Below are 23,265 nucleotides of genomic sequence, written 5' to 3' on the forward strand. Positions count from 1 at the left end.
ACTTTCTAAGCTACTTCTATCACTAACAGACCAATACTTAGCTTCGGACTGGCCCACTAGGTAAGGGGAACAAATGGCCTTTCGTTCAGGTTCTGAGTCTGCGGGACTCAAAGCTGGTATGGACTGGTAGCTAGGAGCACCTATCTCGTAGCGAGCGTTGACTTGAGACTTACGTTCTTTTGGCGGCAGCTGGACTGGTCACTGTCAAGGGTTAGTTCGCGTTGCTGAGTGACCCTGTCAAGAAGGACGATTTGAACTTGGGGGGCCTTACTTTATAGTCCCCAGGGGCTTCCCGCCTTTCAGGGCGGACCCCGTACCTGGTTTCAAGTGATTGGACTTTGTTCAAATCGCTTGGTTCGATTACTCCAATACTGGAGCGGTTCCCTGATCGATGGGCGGTCTTTAGGTGTCCGTTAACCTCTTTTGTGTTGGCTCCTGCTGGCGCCGAGGAGTCTGGCTTGGCTTTGTTTGTCCCAAATGTTTCGATTGTTCCCAGGGATCGCTCATTAGTATGTAGATGGCCGCTACATTATTGTGCAGATGGTTGCTTGTATCGATGCTGTCTGGGCTTTTGCAGAGTTTAATACACAGTAAACTTGCACCTGCTAGTTTCTGCCTGTGTTGGCCGAATTTCCCTTCAGCTTTTGCTGTTCTCCATTTTACATCAGGAATTGGCCAACCCAGCTGGCTACAGGGAGCGTGAGTGGACCTATCCCCTGAGGCTCCCCGCCACCTAGAGCTGCCAGTCCTGGAGGCCCCCTCTGGTGTCGACCAGTTTCTGCATGTTCGCGGCTGTGGAACACAGGGAGTGAATCATCTCCGTCTGGGACTGCGTCACATCACCCAGGGACTGTGCCACCACCTTCTGGATGTGTGACACATCAGCCGGTGACTGTGTCATCTCCCTCTGGGACTGGGCCACCTCCCTCTGTGTCTGTGCCACGTCGGCCCAGCACCTGGCAATGCCGCCGACGTTCACAACCATGGTGTCTGTGACTGGGCCACGCTCCAAAGCGCCTCCAGGTGGCTCTGGCATATGGCTCCTGTGAGGAGGCAACCCTGTCCTGGGCCTCGGCCAGCCCCTGCACAGAATGCCCCAGGCCTTGGAAATGCTGATCCATTGCCAAAACCGTCGCCCCCAATGCCTCCACCGCAGATGCCACCCATGCAGTGTTGGCCTGGGTGGCACACATGATTGGCACCACCTCCTGCTGCTGCATGTGGTTGGGCTCCTCCAACTGCACCTGCAGGTACTGGATGCTCACTGACAACCCCTTATGTGGTCTCTGGCTCTGCAACTGCATCTCCACAATCAATGGGACTGTTTGAGCAATCCAGATGCCCAAAACACGCCTGGATGGCAGCTAATCCCTGGGGTCAGACAGCCCTCCGATCGTCCACGTCCTTGGGTGTTCCCACATCCACCTGCTGTACGGGAGCAGCTGGTGTGGTGCACAGGAACCTCTTTACTATAGCGCCCAACTGAGGTGCCTGTCTCTGGGATGTTGGAGGGTGTTGGAGACAGCTGTGACGGGAATTCACTGTCATCCTCGGACACAAGCTCCGAGGTGTCCAGCGGCTTGGGTCAAGGGCTACCTTCCAATCTGCTCTCCTCATGGGGGGGGGGGGGGGGCTCTGGCTGTGGCACTGACTGGGGGTGGGGGACACCAGATGGACCCGCCCCATCACCGGCAGGTCCTGCAAGACACAAGACAAGACACATGATTAGACTGCGGGCGGGGTGCGTGTGGAGAGGTGGGGAGGGTGGTGTCGGGTGAGGGTGGGGGATGAGAATGGTGTGGGGGTGAGGGTGGTGTGAGGGGTGGGTTGTCACACGTGTCACAGGGAATCATAACTCAACAGGGTCTCACTTCCTCGCCCTGGGCCGACCTCCATCCCAGCGACCTGTCTTTACTCCGGGTTGCCGAGGACGTCCAGGGCCCTCGGGTTTACCACAGTCAGGGGCCGCAGATCCGGCAGTCCTCTTCCAGTTTTCTCCCGCTCCCGGCGGTTATGAGCGGCCGTCTCCTGGTGGGGGGAAACAGAAAATGACAGTGTTAGACAGTCTGACTCATGGAGCCCAGGGCGTGGGTAGCTGGTGGCCTTAGTGGCCAAGGAACCGGCCTTGACGGCTGGTATGGGTGCTGACATATGGTGCAGCATGGGGGTTCGGCTGCCCTCCAAGCGGGGGTAGGTGGTCCGGTTTATGGGTGTGCAGGACGGGGGTTGGTGCCAGGCGCACAGTGCTGCCTACTCATCCTGGCCACCCTGCAGAGGTTGTGCAGTTTTTTCTGGCATTGCATTTCAGTCCCGACAGCTTTGCTGACAGCGCTTATTGCCTCTGCCACCTGGGCCCAGGTATGGCGAATGGCGGCGACTGTCAGCCTCCTTCCCGGGCCAGGGTACAGGGTCATCCACCTCTCCTCCATCGCGTCCAGGAAGATCTCAACCTCGCCGTCCATGTAACGTGGGGCCGTTCTCCTTGCTGCCATCTTGTTGGCCTGGATGGTGTGTGTGGGGAGTGAAGTGCGTATATGCGGCTGCAGTTTGTCGGCCTCCCGAGTGTCAATCTCGGACCCGGCGAATCCGGCACCGTTTCTCATTGAAATCGATTGTGTTCCACGTGGTGTTGGTGTGAGCCCCTTAACAGGAGCTGAATCAGTCCAGGTGCGCCGCCAGTTTTGCTGTCGTGAAACCCCATGAAACATGTGCTGAAGTCAGCATTTAGTCTCAGGAATGGACAATCCTGCTGAAGGTGTGAAGAGACTCCACACGCACCTCCTCCAGGGTTGCTGCTCATCGCTGTCTCCCTGCCTGTGCTCTTCAACATGTCCTCCTCAGGTTGGAAGAAGCTTTGCAGGAAAACCTTCTTCTCCAGTCACTGTCTGCTGCCTCATATTGTGTGCAATCGGCTCCTGCAATTAAGAGAGGGATCTGCTGCGACACCCTTGTGAACTGTTTTGAGAATATTTATGTCAAGATCAGATAATTTAACTGCTGTGTACAAGATGTGATGTTGGGGAAGTGAGGGTTACTGTTTGTGGGATCTATCTCTGAGTAGCTTGGCTGCATGTTTGTTTACTTTACAACCATTACCACACTTCAAAAGTACGGGCTGGATTCTCCGTCCCGCCCCGCCACATTTCTGTTCACCCCGCCGGCGGGATGCTCCGTTACGCCAGCTGGTCAATGGGGTTTTCCATTGTGGGGCAGCCCCACGCCATCGGGAAACCCCCGGGCTGCCGGCAAAATGGAGCATCCCGCCGGCACAGAATCCAGCCCTATATCTTTGGATGTGAATGCTTTTGAACATTCTGAGGATGTGAAAGGCTCTATTTAAATGCAAATACCAATTGTATTTCTCTCGTCCATTTTTCCAGAAATGGGTTCAAATAAACATTGTTTGCGAAAACTGTGGTGCATTTAAACATGAAAGGCAACCTCTTAGTATCTGACTTTCAATGTATGTTGCATTTGATCACCTTTAAAATTGACATCAATTCCATTGTAAATGAGTAGTAGAATTATACTCAGGGCATAATTCACTATGAGGAAAATTATTAATCATGAAGTACCTAACCTCCCTTTAATGACCAAGCATTAGTTAAAGAGATTGGCCAGGATTCTCCACTGCCTGATGCCAGCAGCGAGTTTGCGATCGGGTGAAGAATGATGTGCGGGCACATAACGGGATTGGAGCCCAGTGCTGATCCCGTTGTGATGCTCTGCTCCCCCTCTGGTGGCTGCATCGAGGATTGCACCCTGTGCCGGATGTCCCAAATCCGTGAATTGCATCGATTTGACTATGATTAATGTGCTGGGCACTGGTTGCTCCACCCCTCTGCCATGCTCCATACCTCTCAGGCGGGAGTCACGCGGGTGTGAATTGGTACAAGTATTTACGAGCAGGGCCTGGGCACTATGGCCATTGAGGAGGAGCAAGAAGGTAAGAAAACTCTCAAAACATTTCGGGCTTGCTGTGGGATGTCTGCCTGGACATCAGAGTAGCAGTGAACAACTTGACGGCAAATGCATGGACTCAGAGAACACATAGAATCCCTACAGTGCAGAAGGAGGTCATTTGGCCCATCGAGTCCTCAGTGCACTCCTTAGAAGCACAGCCCCACAGGAGAGGAAGCAGGGGATTAGCACAGCTCACCCCAAACAACGGACACACGCACAGTGGCTGTTGGAACCTTCCCTGGCACACAGCCTCTCTCAGAGTAAAAGCCTCACCTCGTGGCACTATCCGCTAACCCACCCATCAGGGTCAGGAACTGTCTCCAAGCACTGCCCGTCCACCCCGCCCCTGATCCCGCCATCCTGCTCCCAGCCAGGAAACCTGACCAGCTCAATGTCACAGCCTGTGTGTTAAACTCTGGCTCCACATCACACTGCAGCTAAGCTCCCAGCACACTCACACATACCTCGCATTCCCATCTGCACATCAGCCTCTTGGCATGGGGGCGACTGCCTGCACAAGTCGACTGTCTCCACCAGATTTCCACCCTGCTGATGGGAGAACACATGGCCCACCCAGCGAGGAGACCCACAGTTAACCTCACTGGAAAAAACAGGACAGGAGCCACAGATCCTATCACGAATATCGGTTGCTGCAGCCACCGGTACCCCTGTTGGCAGGGATTGGTGGTGAGGCTAGAGGCTCCTCACATCACAGGCCGGACGCCAGTCACTGATGGGAATGGGGTGCAATGCGAACTACATCATCTTGAATGGGCCGGGGGAGGGGGGGGGGACGGGGAGAGGGGGAGCCTGTTACGGGTAGCGCAGCAATAAAGAGTGACCATGGTGACATTGGGTGGTCCAGGGAATCATAATCGTACTGACAGTTTCTCCCACAGAAAATGAATTTAGGATTCATCAAGCGGTTCATCAGCATGCTCAATATGTGCTTCCGATGTCTGGACTGTTTTGGTGGGGCTCCCATTGTAGCCCCCAGAAGGTCTTGAGCATCGTGGTGGCCTGCTGGATCCTGCACAACATGGCAAAGCAGCATGTAGGTGGAGGAGGAAAAACAGTAGGCCTCATCTAACGAGGACAAGGATGGTTTCCAGGAAGACCTGGGCATGGAGCCGGAGAAAGCACATCAGGAAGCCCAACATGTGATCCAGGGCTACTGCACACCAGACAACCTAATCACCTCCTGATTTACCAATTAGGAGACTTGCCCACCGGCAACTCTGCTGCCCTGTCCCACCTCTTCCCCCTCCCCCTATACTTCAACCCCCTCTCCCACACAGAATCCACCTTCCCCTGAAACTCTCAACCTTTCCTCTGCCTCAGTCCATCCACCCCTTCCCTCTCCCTTAGTCCTTCACTCCACCTTCCTCCTAGACTTCCACTCCTTTCCACTATCACAGAGCCCCTCCCCCCTCCGAAGGTCATATCAGCATCACCACAGGATGTTGGTCCATGGTTGGCAGTATCAGCGGGTATTGCCAATGTGACTTGGGGTGATGATGACCCGCTGTAAGATGAACTCTGCTGTTCCTCATTTTCTGACAAAGTCTGATTTCAATCTTTAAGATAACACACCACATCCACCCAGATGATCCTTGTATGTGTGCTGGCAAATTCTTCTCTCGGCCCCAAATATATTGTTTGGGGAGGAGGGGGGGAGGTGGAGTTATGGGAGATGGTGAACGGTCAGGGCTCACTCACTGGGGATGCTGTTATACAAGGCTGGTTCGCACTGCTGCTCCCATGCCCTGCCACTTCTCAGTGAGGGTGTAACCATGTGGGACATTCATGTGTCATGGGCACTGTACCTCAGTCGCCCCCATCCCCCCAAGCCCACCTGCTGCCACACAACACCCAGCCCCAGCCAATCCTTCCCACTCGTGAGACAGATGTTAGAGGCCGATTGCACTGGTGGTGCAAAAGTGTTTAAAGATGAGTATTTACATGTGTACTCTTCCCCCTTACTATCTATTCTATACTACACCCATGTCAACTTAAGTTACATCTGTCTTTCTATTCTTTTGTGGCTTCCCGATTCTTCTACGTGTTGACCCAGACAGCACATACAGGAGTGGAGGCAGACCTGCTGCTTGTCTCGCCCTCTGCTCTGTGATGCCCTTGGGGGGAATATTATGGAGGTCCTTGGCCTGGATGGGCCAAGCCAACTTTTGGGTATCACAGGTGATGACATGTCAACCTGTTCTGCCCGCTGCCCATGACATGCCTCAGTGTCAGGTGAGGGGAATTCAGAAGGGCTGAATAGTTCTGAAACCTCCCCTGCAGGGGCATTGGGATGTGCCCCATCACTTCCTCCTCCTCCAGGATGCTCACTAGCCCCCGGGCTATTCCGTGGGAGAGAGGGGAGGCTGGAATGAGCTCTGTCAGTCCTGGAGGCCCGTCCTTGTCTGAACCGTGGTCTCGATGCCCTGAACCATGACGCACTGAGACTGGGTCATGCCCCTCAACAAGTGAGCAAAGTCCCTCACTGCCTCGGTCATGTCCCTCTGTGCCTATGACATGTTCCTCTGTGACTGGCTAAGGTCAGTTAGCGCCCGGCCAATGTTTTTGATGCCCTCAGCCAAGCTCTGGGAGTGTCACAGCAATGTTCATATGCGCCTGCAACATGTCCGCCTGTGACTGGACTCTCCTGTCTTATGCCTCATCCAAGGATAGCACAGCGTGCCCCAAGCCTTCGAAGTCCTGACACATGGCTCTGATGTCTTGCCCCTGTCCTGCCACCACAGACGCTACCCTTGCAGTGTTGGCTTGAGTGTCACGCATTGTCGGCACCATCTCCTGCGCCTGAAGGCAGCTGTGTCCCACTAGCTGTACTTGCAGGCGCTGTAAAGTTGCTCGCACGCCCTCCTGTAGATTCTGTCTATGCTTCTGCATCTGCAACAGTGATGAGGTCATCTTTTTCAGAAGCACAACATCTATCTGTACAACAGCTATTTCCGGGGATCGGGCAGCCCTCCAACTGCCCGCTCCCTCAGGAGTCCCTGCCTCCACCTGATGTGCTGCAGCATGTGTGTGGTGCTCATCAGAGGATGATCCACCTGAACGCTAATGTTACCCACCGAGGTGATAGTCTCTGCGATGGTGGATGGTGCAGGTACAAGCAGAGCCATCGGTGTCTTTCCCCGATCGATGCTCTGGGGTGTTCTGAGGGCCTGGATGGTCCTCAGAGAGCGTGTGCACCCAAATATCTGGGATGCCCCCTCTCATTCTCTGGTGCTCCTGGCGATTATGGGGGACACAGAAAAAATATAGTGAGACGCTAGCACATGAGTTTTGTGGAGGTGGTGGTGGTGTGTGTGTGTGCAAAGCACCCAGCCAAATACATGTGTTGGGGTTTCTTGGAGGGTGGCTCTTAAGGGAGATGCAGGCAGGTGGGGCACTGTTGGCCTCTCGGGGATTAGGGGCAGATATAAGGAGTGAGGGACGGGAGTGATGCCAGGAGCACAGAGATGGTTACTCACCCAAGCTGCTTGAAGGAGGTCGTTCACCTTCTTACGGTATTGCATGCTGGTCCTCTTGGTGAATCTGGCAGCACTCACAGACTCTGCTACCTCACCCCAGGACTTGTTCAGTGTCAGGGATTTGAGTCTCCGCCCCACCTCTCCTCAATGGCGTCTAGCATTTGGTCAATGTCAGCATCCAGGAACCTTGGAGCAAGTCTTTTAGGGTGAAAGGACAGTCAGTGCTGAGTGGAGCGGTTAAAAGGTGCTCCGGCTTGCCAGGCTCTGAACACGAATCCCGATCCCAGCGTGTCAGACACCAGTGGGGCTGGGAATCGGGTTGGTTGCTCATGGGCTGCCTGCTGGCCCATTTGAATGACATGAATTTCTCCTGGCCGGCGCACCGAGCGGGCGCCGCGCAATTAGCACAATTCTCCCCGGCGGCAGCACTGAGTGTTCAGAATGGAGAATCCAGCCCCAAATCAAATGATTTCTAAGATTCCCCCTGCAAGGATTCCAACGATGCAACCTGTGAAACGGCTGGGAATCAATGGCATCAAGTTCTGAATTTCTATGTTTAACTGTGCATGTCTGGGGGCCAGAGATTTCCGTCAGCTTCACAGTCATAATGTTGGATAATACATGTTTTGCTGACATTGAAATCACAAAAAATAGGCCTATGTTCATCTGAGTCAGGACAATATCATGAGAAAAATAGACCTTTAGCAATAAAAAGAAAAGCAGCAACCTTGTATTTTATAAAGATCTTTGACATTGTAAAATATCCCAAGGTGCTTCACAGCAGCATTAGCAAACGCTATTTCACTTCAGACCACATAAGGAGATATTAGGGCAGATGACATTGGTCAAAGAGGTTAAAGGAGGAAAGAGAGGCGGACAGGTTTGTGAAGGGAATTCCAGAGCTTAGGTTCTTAGTAGCTAAATAATAGGCATCAAAGGTGGAGTGATTAAAGTTACGGGTGTGCATTAGGCCAGAGTAGCAGGAGTGCAGATATCTTGGAGAGTTGCAGATCTGGAGAATCATAGCATTTACAGTGCAGAAGGAGGCCATTCGGCCCATCAAGTCTGCACCGGCCCTTGGAAAGAGCACCCCACTTAAGCCCACTTAAGAGAAGGTATAGAGGTAGAGAGGGGTAAGACTGAGGGGGTTCGTGCAGATGTTGAAAATAAGAATGATCATTTTAAAATCTAGGCATTGCTCAACCAAGGGCCAGTGTTCGTCAGTGAGAACAGGCTGGTGAGTAAACTCAAGTTGAATCCTTTCCAACACTAATACTATCAACATTTTGTCTGAGCCAGTTGGTGATCCATGGTATTGGAATGCATCTTCTCAATCTTACCCTTGGGAATCCAGCTGAGTAATGCTATTTTAACTTAAACCACAATGATGCATGTTGCTATGATTCTGTCCAGATGGTGAAGCCAATGTCTGTCAGATCACATATTTTACTATTGTGGTAGCTATCAAATAGGGATGCATTTGTTTTGTGATCTTCAAGGATTAATTAGATTTTGAGGCACTTTATCAGTAACTTTCATTAAAACGATATATTGTATGATTTGTAATGGTACCAGACATAAGCAGTCCTAAAAATTATGTTCAGAGTTATTTAATTTACTCTGAATCTTCTAGTCAATATTAAAAACATGTTTTCCTATAGCAGAAAAAAGCTCGTAATAGGCGATGTAAGATTTTAAAGAAATTTATTGCTGGAGAATGTTAACAAAATGTTAATTTACATGTTATGTGGACTCATCAAAAGGTGTATCAGCAGGATAGTTGTATCACGGCAAGATGGTCTGGTGGTAATTGTATATGAGCCTGTATGAAGGATCCAGGATTAATAGATATTAAGAATAAAATACAGTTTTAAAGAGTGACAATATAAAAATATAATCACTTGAACAAATGATTTCAAAAGAGATAAACAGCACTGAGGTCCTGCTGTAAGCACAGGCAAACCCTTTGTTTGCAAGGAATCAATTAGTTAACAAGAGTTATGGTTTATCCCAGCCGACTTTTGTTTCTTCTGCTTATTTTGGATAAGGTTAAAATATGTGTGCTTAAGTGGTGAATGCTAATAATAGTTTTAAGAACTATGTGAGATACGTCACTGAGCAAAGCTACAGATAGGATCTGAGCTAACACAGAGACAGAGGCCTTGAAATCCTGCAGGTGTCATGTTGATTTTTTTTTTGCTGTAGTTACAGCAGGAGATTGAGGAAAGCCCTGTGAAATTTCCTGACCACTGAGATTACTGAAGCAAACTGAATCAGCAATCTTCCCTCCTGCTGTTAACTCAGCTCCACCACACTCATTTAACCCTTCAGACCCAATGATATCAATGGCCACTTGGTAGTACAGAACTTGCGTAGTGCTGAAAAGAGAGACATGTTGCAGAAGATTTTTATCTTGTACTCATCAGGACAAATCTAAGAATGACAAATTACAGACAATTACAAAAATTGATACCACAGCTGAAAAGGGACTGTTTGGTTGGCATTGCCATGAAACAAGCAATGGGGAACTATAGGCTCCCCATGCTTCCAGGTAATTCAAAAAAAGGCTCACGACTTGAAGATATTCCTTTTGTTTGTAAGAACTAGTCCCTGTTTATGAATGTATCTCACTGCCTGTTAAGCATTGGTACTGAAATTCTTATACAACACTGCTCAATTGTATGGTAGGTAGAACATCTTTCTGGATTCATAGAAGTTAGAATCATAGAAGTTTACAGTATGGAAACAGGCCCTTCGGCCCAACCAGTCAATGCCGCCCAGTTTTTACCATTAAGCTAGTCCCAGTTGCTCGCACTTGGCCCATAACCCTCTAAACCCATCTTACCCATGTAACTATCTAAATGCTTTTTAAAAGACACAAAATTGTACCCGCCTCTACTACTACCTCTGGCAGCACATTCCAGACACTCACTACCCTCTGAGTGAAGAAATTGCCCCTCTGGGCCCTTCTGAATCTCTCCCCTCTCACCTTAAACCTATGCCCTCTAGTTTTAGACTCCCCTACCTTTGGGAAAAGATGTTGACTATCTACCTTATCTATGCCCCTCATTATTTTATAGACCTCTATAAGATCACCCCTAAGCCTGCTACGCCCCAGGGAAAAAAGTCCCAGTCTATCCAGCCTCTCCTTATAACTCAAACCATCAAGTCCCGGTAACATCCTAGTAAATCATTTCTGCACTCTTTCTAGTTTAATAATATCCTTTCTATAATAGGGTGACCAGAACTGCACACAGTATTCCAAGTGTGGCCGTACCAATGTCTTGTACAACTTCAACAAGACGTCCCAACTCCTGTATTCAATGTTCTGACCAATGAAACCAAGCATGCCGAATGCCTTCTTCACCACCCTGTCCACCTGCGACTCCACCTTCAAGGAGCTATGAACCTGTACTCCTAGATCTCTTTGTTCTATATCTCTCCCCAACGCCATACCATTAACTGAGTAGGTCCTGGCCTGATTCGATCTGCCAAAATGCATCACCTCACATTTATCTAAATTAAACTCCATCTGCCATTCGTCGGCCCACTGGCCTAATTGATCAAGATCCCGTTGCAATCCTAGATAACCTTCTTCACTATCCACTGTGCCACCAATCTTGGTGTCATCTGCAAACTTACTAACCATGCCTCCTAGATTCTCATCCAAATCATTAATATAAATCACAAATAACAGTGGACCCAGCACCGATCCCTGAGGCACACCACTGGTCACAGGCCTCCAGTTGAAAAACAACCCTCTACAACCACCCTCTGTCTTCTGTCGTCCAGCCAATTTTGAATCCAATTGGCAACCTCACCCTGGATCCCGTGAGCTTTAACCTTCTGCAACAACCTACCATGCGTTACCTTGTCAAAGGCTTTGCTAAAGTCCATGTAGACAACGTTTACTGCACTGCCCTCATCTACCTTCTTGGTCACCCCCTCAAAAAACTCAATCAAATTTGTGAGACATGGGGCGAAATTCTCCGTTATCGGCGGAAAGTCCGCCGATCAGCGCAAAAAACGGCGCAAATCTAAATTGCGTCACGTCGGAAAAATGGGTCGATACTCTCGGCCCGAAATGGGCTAGCAGCGACGTAACGGGATCCGCGCTTGCGCAGTGGTTCACGCCGTGCAGCGTCATACGCGCCGCACGGCGTGACGGCTCATAAGGCCGCGCTGCTCCGCCCCCCACCCGACCGGAACACCCGACCGCAACACCCGACTGGATGGCTGGCCGCCGCTCAGCCCCGAGTTTCGAGTCACGCGATGTGGAGGCGCTCCTGGACGCGGTGGAGCAGAGGAGGTACGCCCTGTATCCCGGGCACGGCCGCAGAGTTGCCCCACGCCACAGCCGGCGTCTGTGGAGGGAAGTGGCAGAGGCTGTCACCGCTGTGGCCCGGACATCACGGACAGGCACCCAGTGCCACAAGAAGGTGAACGACCTCGTCAGAGCAGGCAGGGTGAGCCTCCCCATATCCCCCCTCCCCCATATCCCCCTCCCCATATCCCCCCTCCCCCATATCCCCCCTCCCCCATATCCCCCATATCCCCACTCCCCCATATCCCCACTCCCCCATATCCCCCCTCCCCCATATCCCCCCTCCCCCATATCCCCCCTCCCCCATATCCCCCTCCCCATATCCCCCTCCCCATATCCCCCATATCCCCCCTCCCCCATATCCCCCCATATCCCCCTCCCCCATATCCCCCCTCCCCATATCCCCCCTCCCCATATCCCCCCTCCCCCATATCCCCCCTCCCCCTCCCCCATATCCCCCCCTCCCCCATATCCCCCATATCCCCCCTCCCCCATATCCCCCATATCCCCCTCCCCCATATCCCACCTCCCCATATCCTCCCTCCCCCATATCCCCCCTCCCCATATCCCCCCTCCCCCATATCCCCCTCCCCCATATCCCCCCCTCCCCCATATCCCCCCTCCCCATATCCCCCCTCCCCCATAACCCCCCCTCCCCCATATCCCCCCTCACCCATATCCCCCTCCCCCATATCCCCCCTCTCCCATATCCCCCCTCCCCATATCCCCCCCTCCCCCATATCCCCCCTCCCCCATATCCCCCCTCCCCCATATCCCCCCTCCCCCATATCCCCCCTCCCCCATATCACCCATTTCCCCCCTCCCCCATATCCCCCCTCCCCCATATCCCCCCTCCCCCATATCCCTCCCTCCCCCATATCCCCCCTCCCCCATATCCCCCTTCCGCCATATCCCCCCTCCCCATTTCCCCCCATCCCCCATATCCCCCCTCCCCATATCCCCCCTCCCCCATATCCCCCATATCCCCAAGTGAATCCAGCCCTAACCTTAACCTCTGCAATGCAGGCGCAACCGATGGCGTGCATTCATATACCTGCCTAACAGTGTTGCCTTTTACCCCTGCCACCCCACCCTCCCCCACAGGAGAAGCGCGCACACAACAATAGGGAGCATGTGAGGACTGGAGGAGGCCCCGCTGATGAGAGGCCACTGACCGAACACCAGGAAAGGGCCCTGGAACTGGCTGGCGGACCTGAGGACCGGGAGGTTGCTGATGCAGAGGTCGGGGGCGTACTAGCAAGTGAGCCACCGACAGCCCGTCCCCATATCCCCCCTCCCCTATATCCCCCTCCCCCGTATCACCTGATCACTGCCTGATGTCGAACCATGCATGCTTCATTGTGTATCGCAGGACCAAACGTCCAGGCACCCATCCCCGCAGATGCAGACCGCCCGCAGGATGCCCCTCGGAGACCACGGGAGACGGAGACACCCGCACCCTCCAGCATACGACGCCCGCAGGATGCCCCTCGCACACCATGTGAGACGGAGAGACCTGGAGCAACAGGGAGACGACACCCCCGTCACGTGCAGGAGCGACCACCCAGCGACGAGGGGGGCAGCCACAGGCCCCCGTCACATCCGAGCCAGGACACCACTACCCGAGACACCACTACCCAGGACACCACTACCCAGGACACCACTACCCGGGACACCACTACCCAGGACACCACTACCCGGGACACCACTACCCGGGACAGCAGTACCCGGGACACCACTACCCAGGAAGACAAAATACCGGACAGTGACTCAGAGTGGATGGGTGGAGACGAACCCCCACCCCAAAGTGCCATGGACTCAGAGTGGGACGAAGAGCACGACACAACGCCACTGCTGTCACCAACACCCTCCACCATCGCAGAAACACTCACCACGGTTGGGCACTTTAGTGATGTGGCATCTGGTACACTCACTGGTGCGCACAACACAGCCGTCCCGGTACAGCAGGTGGAGGTAGGAGCAGCAGAGGGGCCGGGCGGTCGGAGGGCAGCCCAGCCCAAGCGAACATCTGCCGCCCAGATGGATCCCGGGTTCCTGGAGTTACCACACCCACACATAGATCCGATGCAACCACCGACCCGGAGATGAGCGAAGAGGGTGACGGGCGGCTTGCGGCGGCTGCGGTCGCAGGTGGAGGAGTCCACCCGCGTCCAGGAGCTGGGAGTGGTGCCGGTCATGCGTGCCACCCAGGCCGACACCGCACGGGTGGCGTCCGCGGTGGAGGCAATGGGTGCGACGGTGTCAGACATGGGGAACGGTTTGCGAGGCCTGGGGCTTTCCGTGCAGGCGGCGTCTGTGGCCCAGGAAATGGCTGCCCTCTCACAGGAGGCCATGAGCCAGTGCCAGCGCTAGATGGCAGAGGCGCTCAACGCCATAGCCCAGTCTCAGCAGGCCATGGCCCAGTCTCAGCAGGCCATGGCCCAGTCTCTGCAGGCCATGGCCCAGTCTCAGCAGGCCATGGCCCAGTCTCTGCAGGCCATCGCTGAGGGCATCGGCGCCAGTGGCCATGTGCGAGCCGGCGTCGCACTGTCACAGACAGGGTTTGCCAACCTCCTGGGCTCCATGGCTGCAAACATGCAGACCCCTGTTGATACCAGCATGGGCCTCCAGGACTGGCAGCGCCAGATGTCGGGGGGACGTTGGATGGCCAGTCCGTTCGCATCCCCCACCCATGTAGAGGCCTGGGGGCCATCGGGCACCCCGAGGGAGGAGGAGGTGGTGTGGTCCGTCCCGGCTCCCTCTGTAGGGGAGGTCCCGGTACACCGCGACACCTCGGACTCCCCCCCCCTTCCGTCCCAGGTGCATCGGGTGGGCAACGGGCAGGACAGGCTGGCAGCTCGCCATCCCAGTCGCCCGGGCCGCAGCCTGGCCCATCTAGGCCAGGACGCCCCAGGAAACGGCCGCCAAAGGGATCCAGTGTCAGAGGGCAGGAATCACAGGAGTCCACCTCCAGTTCTGCTGTACCGTCTGGGGAACCACGTAGACGTAGTCAAAGGGCCCGTAAGGCCAAACAATTAGACACTGAGTACGTTGGCACAGTTGCAGGGCACAGATGAGTTTTAGGGGCTAGGGCACGTGCATGAACTCCTTTGGTTATTAAAGTCAATGTTACACCTACAGAAGCTGCCTTTGTGCTCTGTCCAAAGTGTGCGGGGGTGTCATGTACGTTGAGCGCAAGTGTGTGTGTGAGGGGTGGTCTTACCTCAGCCCCAGGTGAGTCTGCCCCCTTCCCCCTGGGCCGCCATCAACATCCCCCGGGCAGAGGACGGGACCGTGCGCTGCAGTGTCACAGCCGCATGCAGGGATGGTCCGGGTGGATGGTGGTACTGTGGCCATGGGTCAGACATAGTCCAACGATGTAGAGCCAGGAGCTCACCACAGGGCGGGTTGTCATCATCCTCCATGGCCTGCGATAGACACGCGTCCACCCGCAACTGTGTGAGCCCGGCCCGTTGTGCCGCAGATGGATCGGCAATGGGGGGGGGGGGGTGGTGTGCATGCGGGTGGGGTGGGTGGGGTTGGGGAGGGGGGTGAGGGTGCTGGGTGGGTGGATGGGTGGGGGGTGTGGGTGGTCGGCTGTTGCCATGGTGTGCGGTCTGTGGCCATACTACCCGACTCCCACGCCCATCTAGTCAGTGAAGCGGGCGTCTATCAGTCTGACCCGTGCCCGCTGGGCCAGCTGGTAACGGTGGACAGCCACCCGCCTGTGACTACCCCGTCTGCCCTGACCATTACCCCCATCCCCCTCATCTGGGGAGGACTGCGCCTCTTCCTGCTGCTCCTCCACTCCGCCCTCCTCTGCCTGCGGCACATCGCCCCTCTGTTGGGCTATGTTGTGCAGGACGCAGCACACCACAATGATGCGGCCGACCCTATCTGACTGATACTGGAGAGCGCCCCCAGAGAGGTCCAGGCACCTGAAACGCATCTTCAGCACGCCAAAGCACCTCTCTATCACTCCCCTTGTCGCTACATGGGCATCATTGTAGCGGTTCTCCGCCTCATTGCGTGGCCTCCGTATAGGCGTTATCAGCCACGATCGCAATGGGTAGCCCCTGTCGCCCAGCAACCAGCCCCTCAGCCGGGGATGGCGTCCCTCGTACATGCCGGGGATGGATGACCGCGACAACACGAATGAGTCGTGTACACTGCCTGGGTGACGGGCGCAGATGTGCAGGATCATCATGCGGTGGTCGCAGACCACCTGTACGTTCATCGAATAGGTCCCCTTCCTATTGGTGAACACGGCCCTGTTATCTGCAGGTGGCCGCACGGCGACGTGCATCCCATCGATCGCGCCCTGGACCATGGGGAACCCGGCCACGGCAGAGAAGCCCACGGCCCAGGCATCATGGCTGGCCCGGTCCACGGGGAAGCGGATGTAGCGGTGCGCCATGGCATATAGGGCATCTGTCACTGCCCGGATGCACCGGTGCACCGATGTCTGCGTTATGCCGGACAGGTCCCCACTCGGTGCCTGGAATGACCCCGTTGCATAAATGTTCAGGGCCACCGTAACCTTGACGGACACGGCGAGAGGGTGTCCCCCGCCAGTGCCATGCGGTGACAGGTGTGCCAGCAGGTGGCAGATGTGTGCCACGGTTTTCCGGCTCATCCGGAGTCTCCTCCTGCATTCCCGGTCCGTGAGGTCCTGGTATGACTGCCTGGGCTGGTACACACGGGGCGCCCTCGGGTGCCTCCGTTGCCGTGGGGCCGCGACGTCCTCCTCCCCCTCCTCGTCCTGTCGGTCAGGTGTCCCTCCAGCCTGGGCGGCTGCCGCCTGCCCCTCTGCAGCAGCCTGCGCCGCCTCTCTGGCACGCTCCTCCTCCTCCTCCTCCTCCTCATCCAGGGCAACATAGACATGAGCGGCTGCCGCCACGGCGGCCAACATCGCTGGATGATCTGAAAACATGACGGCCTGGTGGGGGGAGGGGAACGACGACATGTCATCATTGCCCATATCCCCTCCTCCCCCCAGCCAGGTGGCATGGACCGCATGGGTCCAACTGTTGGAGGCTGGCACCTGGCCAGGTGGACCAAGTGACTTGCCCTCCCATCCCTCTCCCCGGCACGGACCCCCCCCCCAACCTCCACCCCGGCACGGACCCCCCCCTCCCAACCTCCACCCCGGCACGGACCCCCCCATTCCCCTCCCCAGCACGGACCCCCCCCCCATCCCCCTCCCCGGCACAGACCCCCCCCAACCTCCACCCCGGCACGGACCCCCCCATCCCCCTCCCCAGCACGGACCCCCCCTCCCCATCCCCCTCCCCGGCACGGACCCCCCCCCCAACCTCCACCCCGGCACGGAACCCCCCCCACCTCCACCCCGGCACGGACCCCCCATCCCCCTCCCCGGCACGGACCCCCCCCAACCTCCACCCCGGCACGGACCACCCCATCCCCCTCCCCAGCACGGACCCCCCCCCCAACCTCCACCCCAGCACGGACCCCCCCTCCCAACCTCCACCCCGGCACGGACCCCCCCATCCCCCTCCCCAGCACGGACCCCCCCCCCATCCCCCTCCCCGGCAAGGACCCCCCCCCAACCTCCGCCCCGGCACGGACCCCCCCATCCCCCACCCCGGCACGGACCCCCCCCCATCCCCCTCCCCAGCACGGACCCCCCCCCATCCCCCTCCCCGGCACGGACCCCCCCCCCCAACCTCCACCCCGGCACGGACCCCCCATCCCCCTCCCCAGCACGGACCCCCCCCCCATCCCCCCCCCGCGGCACGGACCCCCCTCCCGGCACTCCCCCGGAGCCCCGCCTACTCTAACCACCCCCCCCCCCCCCGGCCGCACACACATTCACACAACCCGAGACACACCTCTCCTCACGCATTCAGACTGCGGCCACGCCATCGCCTGCCCAGAGCCAACCCCCCAGGCCGTCACTCACCTCCACGCTGGTCGGCGTGAACCTGGAGCACAGGGTCACGCCGATGAAAAGGAGGTTTAATTTACGTCGACGTGAACGGTCATCACGTCGACGGGACTTCGGCCCATCCGGAAGGGAGAATATCGGCAGGCCGAAAATCGGCTGCCTTGCGCAGACCCGTGACATTCTCCGCGGCAGCGGCGACTTTAACGCCCCGCCGACCTTTCTCCCTTCGGAGACTTCGGCAACTGGCGGGGGCGGGGTTCACGCCGGCCAACGGCCATTCTCCGACCCTCTGGGGGGTCGGAGAATGACGCCCATGATTTTCCATGCACAAAGCCATGCTGACTGCCCCGAATCAGTCCTTGCCTCTCTAAATGCTTGTAGATCCTGTCTCTCAGAATACCTTCTAGCAACTTACCTACTACAGACGTTAGGCTCACCGGTCTGTAGTTCCCAGGCTTTTCCCTGCTGCCCTTCTTAAACAAGGGCACAACATTCGCCACTTTCCAATCTTCAGGCACCTCACCTGTGGCTGCCGATGATTCAAATATCTCTGTTAGGGGACCCGCAATTTCCTCCCTAGTCTCCCTCAACATCCTGGGATACATTTCATCAGGTCCCGGGGATTTATCGACCTTGATGCGCTTTAAGACTTCCAGCACCTCCTCCTCTGTAATATGCACACTTCTCAAGACATCACTATTTATTTCCCTTAGTTTCCTAACATCCATGCCTTTCTCCACCGTGAATACCGATGAGAAATATTCATTCAGGATCCCACCCAACTCTTGTGGCTCTGCACATAGATGTCCTTGTTGATCCTTAAGAGGCCCTACTCTGTCCCTAGTTACTCTTTTTCCCTTTATGTATCTGTAGAAGCTCTTTGGATTCTCGTTTGCATTATTTGCCAAAGCAATTTCATGTCTCCTTTTTGCCCTCCTGATTTCCCTCTTAACTCTATTTCGACAATCTCTATACTCTTCAAGGGATCCACTTGATCCCAGTTGTTGATGTACGTCATATGCCTCCTTCTTTTTTTTGACCAGAGTCTCAATATCTCGAGTCATCCAGGGTTCCCTACTTCTACCAGCCTTGCCCTTCACTCTAAAGGGAATGTGCTTACCCTGAAACCTGGTTAACACATTTTTAAAAGCCTCCCATTTACCAGCCGTCCCTTTGCCTGCCAACAGTCTCCCCCAATCTACCTCTGAAAGCTCCTGTCTGATACCATCAAAATTGGCCTTGCCCCAATTAAGAATTTTAACTCTTGGGCCAGACCTATCATTCTCCATAGCTATCTTAAAACTAATGGAGTTATGGTCACTTGTCCCAAAGTGATCCCTCACTAACACTTCTGTCACTTGCCCTTCCTTATTTCCCAAGACGAGGTCAAGTTTTGCCCCCTCTCTAGTCGGTCCATCCACATTCTGAATGAGAAATTCCTCCTGAATACTCTCAACAAATTTCCCTCCATCCAAGCCCCTAATGCTATGGCTGTCCCAGTCAATGTTGGGAAAGTTAAAGTCCCCTACTATTACCACCCTATTATTCTTGCAGCTATCTGTAAACTCCTTACATATTTGCTCCTCAATTTTCCGCTGACTATTTGGGGGCCTGTAGTACAGTCCTATCAAGGTGATCTCTCCCTTCTTATTTTTCAGTTCCACCCATATAGACTCAGTGGGCGAACCCTTGGATATATGCCCTCTAAGTACTGCCGTGATGTTCTCCCTAATCAAAAACGCCACTCCCCCTCCTCTCTTACCTCCTGTTCTATCCTTTCTATAGCATCTGTACCCCGGAACATTGAGCTGCCAGTCCTGCCCCTCCCTTAGCCATGTTTCAGTCATAGCTATAATATCCCAGTCCCATGTGTCCATCCATGCCCTGAGTTCATCCGCTTTGCCCGGCAGGCCCCTTGCATTGAAATAAATACAGTTTAATGTAGACTTTCCTTGCTCTCTGCCCTGCTTTCTCTGGTCATGCTTTACACACTCTCCCTTCCTGCCTTTTGTTTCCGTCCCCACTGACTTCCTACATCGGTTCCCATCCCCCTGCCACATTAGTTTAAACCCTCCCCAACTGCACTAGCAAACACACCCCCAAGAACATTGGTTCCGGTCCCACCCAGATGCAGACCGTCCGATTTGTACAGGTCCCACCTCCCCCAGAACCGGTCCCAATGTCCCAGGAATTTGAAACCCTCCTTCTTGCACCATCTCTCAAGCCACGTATTCATCTTAGCTATCCTGTCATTCCTACTCTGACTATCACGTGGCACTGGTAGCAATCCTGAGATTACTACCTTTGAGGTCCTACTTTTTAGTTTAACTCCTAACTCCCTAAATTCAGCTTGTAGGACCTCATCAATTGATGTCAGCATCCTGCTAGTGGAGAAGGATTGTGGAGGTTGGGAATTTATATTTATATCTTGGTTGTATTTTGTAGTCTGCGAGGCATTCATGCTGGAAACAGTCTGTGCCGCGAGCAGTTTTGGAGCAGGCAGACAGAGAATCTGCTAGCAACCAGAACAAGGAGCAGAGGGCAATTTGGAATAAGTGGTGTTTCCAATTTGGAGTTACGATGCAAGGATGGGAGTAGTGGACCCATGTTCAGGCTGGAGAAATCCCAAACTGTGTTCAAGTAGGGTTGAACGATTCCCCTGGTCAGATGTTGATGGAAGAATTCCCAAGAAACCCCTCAAGTCGGAAGGTAACTGGGAAAACGAGAAAAAAAACGGTAAATTCTTGGGAGATGACACTCCTTGGCCTGTTTAATCAATTGACATTCCAAAAGTTGTAATGCAAAAAAATATTCCTGGTTAAAATTAAAAGTGGAATGTGAAGAGTTCTCAGCAGGTCTGATAGCATCTGTTGAGAGAGAAGGGAGCTAACGTTTCGGGACTGGATGAATCTTTGGCCAGGATTCTCTGGAGAATTGCCGGGGGGCGCGTGAATCGTGCCACACCGCCCCGACGCCGGCCCGTCAGTTCTCTGGTGCCGATTCCCGGGCCCCCGCGGGACCGCCGCCGCGCCAGTGGCTCCCCCCCCTGCCGATTCTCCGGGCCTCGACGGGTCGAGTGCCCGCCAAGTTCAGCCGGGGCCTGCTGGCATGGTTTGCATATGGTCCCACCCGGTGGGACCTCGGAGTTCTGGCTGCAGGGGCCGAACTGGTAGGGGGGGGGGCGGGATAATCTGACTCTGGGGGGGGCCTCCACGGTGGCCTGGCCCGTGATTGGGGCCTACCATTTGGCGGGCGGGATAGTTCCATGGGAGCCAATGTTCCTCCGGGCCAGGCCCCTGTAGGGCTCCGCTATATTGCCTGGGTGCTATCGCGGAGACGGGAACCCACACACATGTGTGGACTCGCGTCGGCCCTGGCACACCGGCTTGCGAGCGCCGGGGCAGTGGATACCACTCCGGCGCCGTACTATCCCCCTACGAAGGGGTGCATACCCGGGCCTGGTGGCCCGTTGACGCTGGAGTGGCTCACGCCGCTTTGGCGCCGGCGTCAGAACTTGACCACGGGATCGGGGATCCTTTGTCTCTTGGATGACTCTTTGTCAAAACGTCACCCAGACTCGAAACGTGCTCCCTTCTCCAGCCACAAATGCTGTCAGACATTCTGAGTTTGTCCAGTATTTTCTGTTTTTGTTTCAGATTCCAGCATCCACAGTAATTTACTTTTATATGCAAAGAGTTCTGTTTGGAATTTGAGGTTTAAAGTATAAGTGCTTAAGGGTTACAATGTTAAGTTAACGATGCCCCTTTTTCTCTTCTTGTTTTTGACAGTAATTTTTTTTTCCTTTTCAAACCCAGAGAGGTTTACAGGCTATGTCTAATAGTGTTGGCTCGAGCTTTGCAGTGTTTTGCTAATAATTGTGGAACTGCAGCCTTTCTTTTGGCCTGGACCTGTCACTGCCCAGTTACCTGATTATTTTCCAGTGAAAGATCTTGGTGAATTCTCCACCTCCCCAGCTGAGTGTTTCTCGGCGGCGAGCGATCGCTGGCAGCGGCATTCTCCCTTCCGCCTGCTGGCTAATGGGGTTTCCCATTGTAGCCACCCCACGCTGCTGGGAAAGCCTCGAGCGAGGGTGTACTGCTGGCGGAACGGAGAATCCCGCCAATGGAGAATTCACCCTTGTTTCAAACCAAAATTAAGTTGAGCATTAAAAAAGAAAATACACATCTGATTCAGCAGGCAACTAGAGGTGGGTGTGGGGAGGTATTTTGAATGGAAACATGAGGAAAAACACAATGGTCATAATGCTCCTGTTAACATGGCGTGGGGCAAGCTTGATGGACCAGCAGGTCTTTTCCTGCCCTTCAATTTTACATGTTAGGTTGCAAGGTTAATTGTGGTATTAGAAAGTCATATTGATTCTTGGAATAATTGTAAAGGGTGGTGTTACTAGGAATACGGAAACAGTGGGAGTTAATTTAATAAATCAGTGTAACGGGTGAGGTCTCCGGCTTGCATCATGGATTTGGAATCTCACTCTTTATGGAGTGTGAAGGCCAGAATTGCATATGGAGCCAGCAGCTCCAACCTCAGTGAAAGTTTGTGAATGATCTCACAAATACAGATTTTCTGCAGCTGTCCTAGCCAGGTCTCGAGCTGTGGATAGAACTCACTTGTGCCGCTCAACCAGCTGGTATGCTTTGTTCATCCCCATATTACTGGCTGCCTGGTGAAATTTAGACCGAGACTCAGGAAATTGCCTTCCTTGGGTACAACCACTCACATAAAGAGTCACGATTGGGACAGGTGGACATTCCACTCCAAACAGCCCTCCCAGAAAATTGTTTGTGAGGCCAGGACCTAACATGCTCCTAAATATTTTGCTGGTCTCCCAGTGGACTTACATGAGGAGTGCACAGAAAAGACTAAAGAATTTCTGTGACGGAGATATTTCATTGAGTTATGTTTGTTTTCTTCCTGGGGTGCGTCAAGTAATGGGCAGCCTCCAGTTAATAGCTTCCAGTAGCAGCAGGCTGGCAGATGCCTGAGATTAACCGATAGAGGCAGTGGGCACTTGCTCGTCTCAAGAAGTTGTGGTGCTCTCCTGTTATATCAGATACTCTGACAAGGTTACTGCTGGGGACATTAGCAGGCTCCGTCCTGGGAAAGCCTCCAATATCTCAGATCACTGATTTCAGGACTGGCAAATGTTGTGTTGAAGGACCATGTTCTCGCATCTGAATGGTTCTCTACCTCCACACCTTTGCTCTTTATCTCTTAAATGAAAAGAGCAATAATAAATTGTATGTTTTTCCTCCAATCAGAATTATCATTGCATCACTGTTGGAACCAACACATGCCCGATCAGTTTACCCATGCTTTGATGAACCTACTATGAAGGCAACATTCGACATCAGGCTTGTGCACCGCTCCCAGTTTGTGGCAATTTCTAACATGCCAGCAATTGGTGAGTAAGAGGAAAAAAGTGGTAATTGTAAAAGCAATCTGCTCTAAATAAATCATACCATTGGCAACTAGTCAGAGCAACATTGTTCTACACATATCATCCTGCATTTATGTTAGTTGAACTGCAATGCACTGCAAGATTATTTAGC

General features: G+C 54.1%; 1 protein-coding gene across 1 annotated transcript in view; it reads left to right on the forward strand.

Moving 5' to 3' along the window:
* The window catches only part of LOC140429466 (aminopeptidase Q-like), a 246,262-nt gene that overhangs the window by 33,715 nt on the left and 189,282 nt on the right, over positions 1 to 23,265 (forward strand). The window contains exon 2 of the mRNA XM_072516494.1: positions 22,975 to 23,117. Coding sequence (XP_072372595.1) covers positions 22,975 to 23,117 — 143 coding nt within the window. The remainder of the gene's footprint in view (positions 1 to 22,974; positions 23,118 to 23,265) is intronic.

Source organism: Scyliorhinus torazame, chromosome 9, assembly GCF_047496885.1.
Source record: "Scyliorhinus torazame isolate Kashiwa2021f chromosome 9, sScyTor2.1, whole genome shotgun sequence".
Taxonomy (NCBI): Eukaryota; Metazoa; Chordata; class Chondrichthyes; order Carcharhiniformes; family Scyliorhinidae; genus Scyliorhinus; species Scyliorhinus torazame.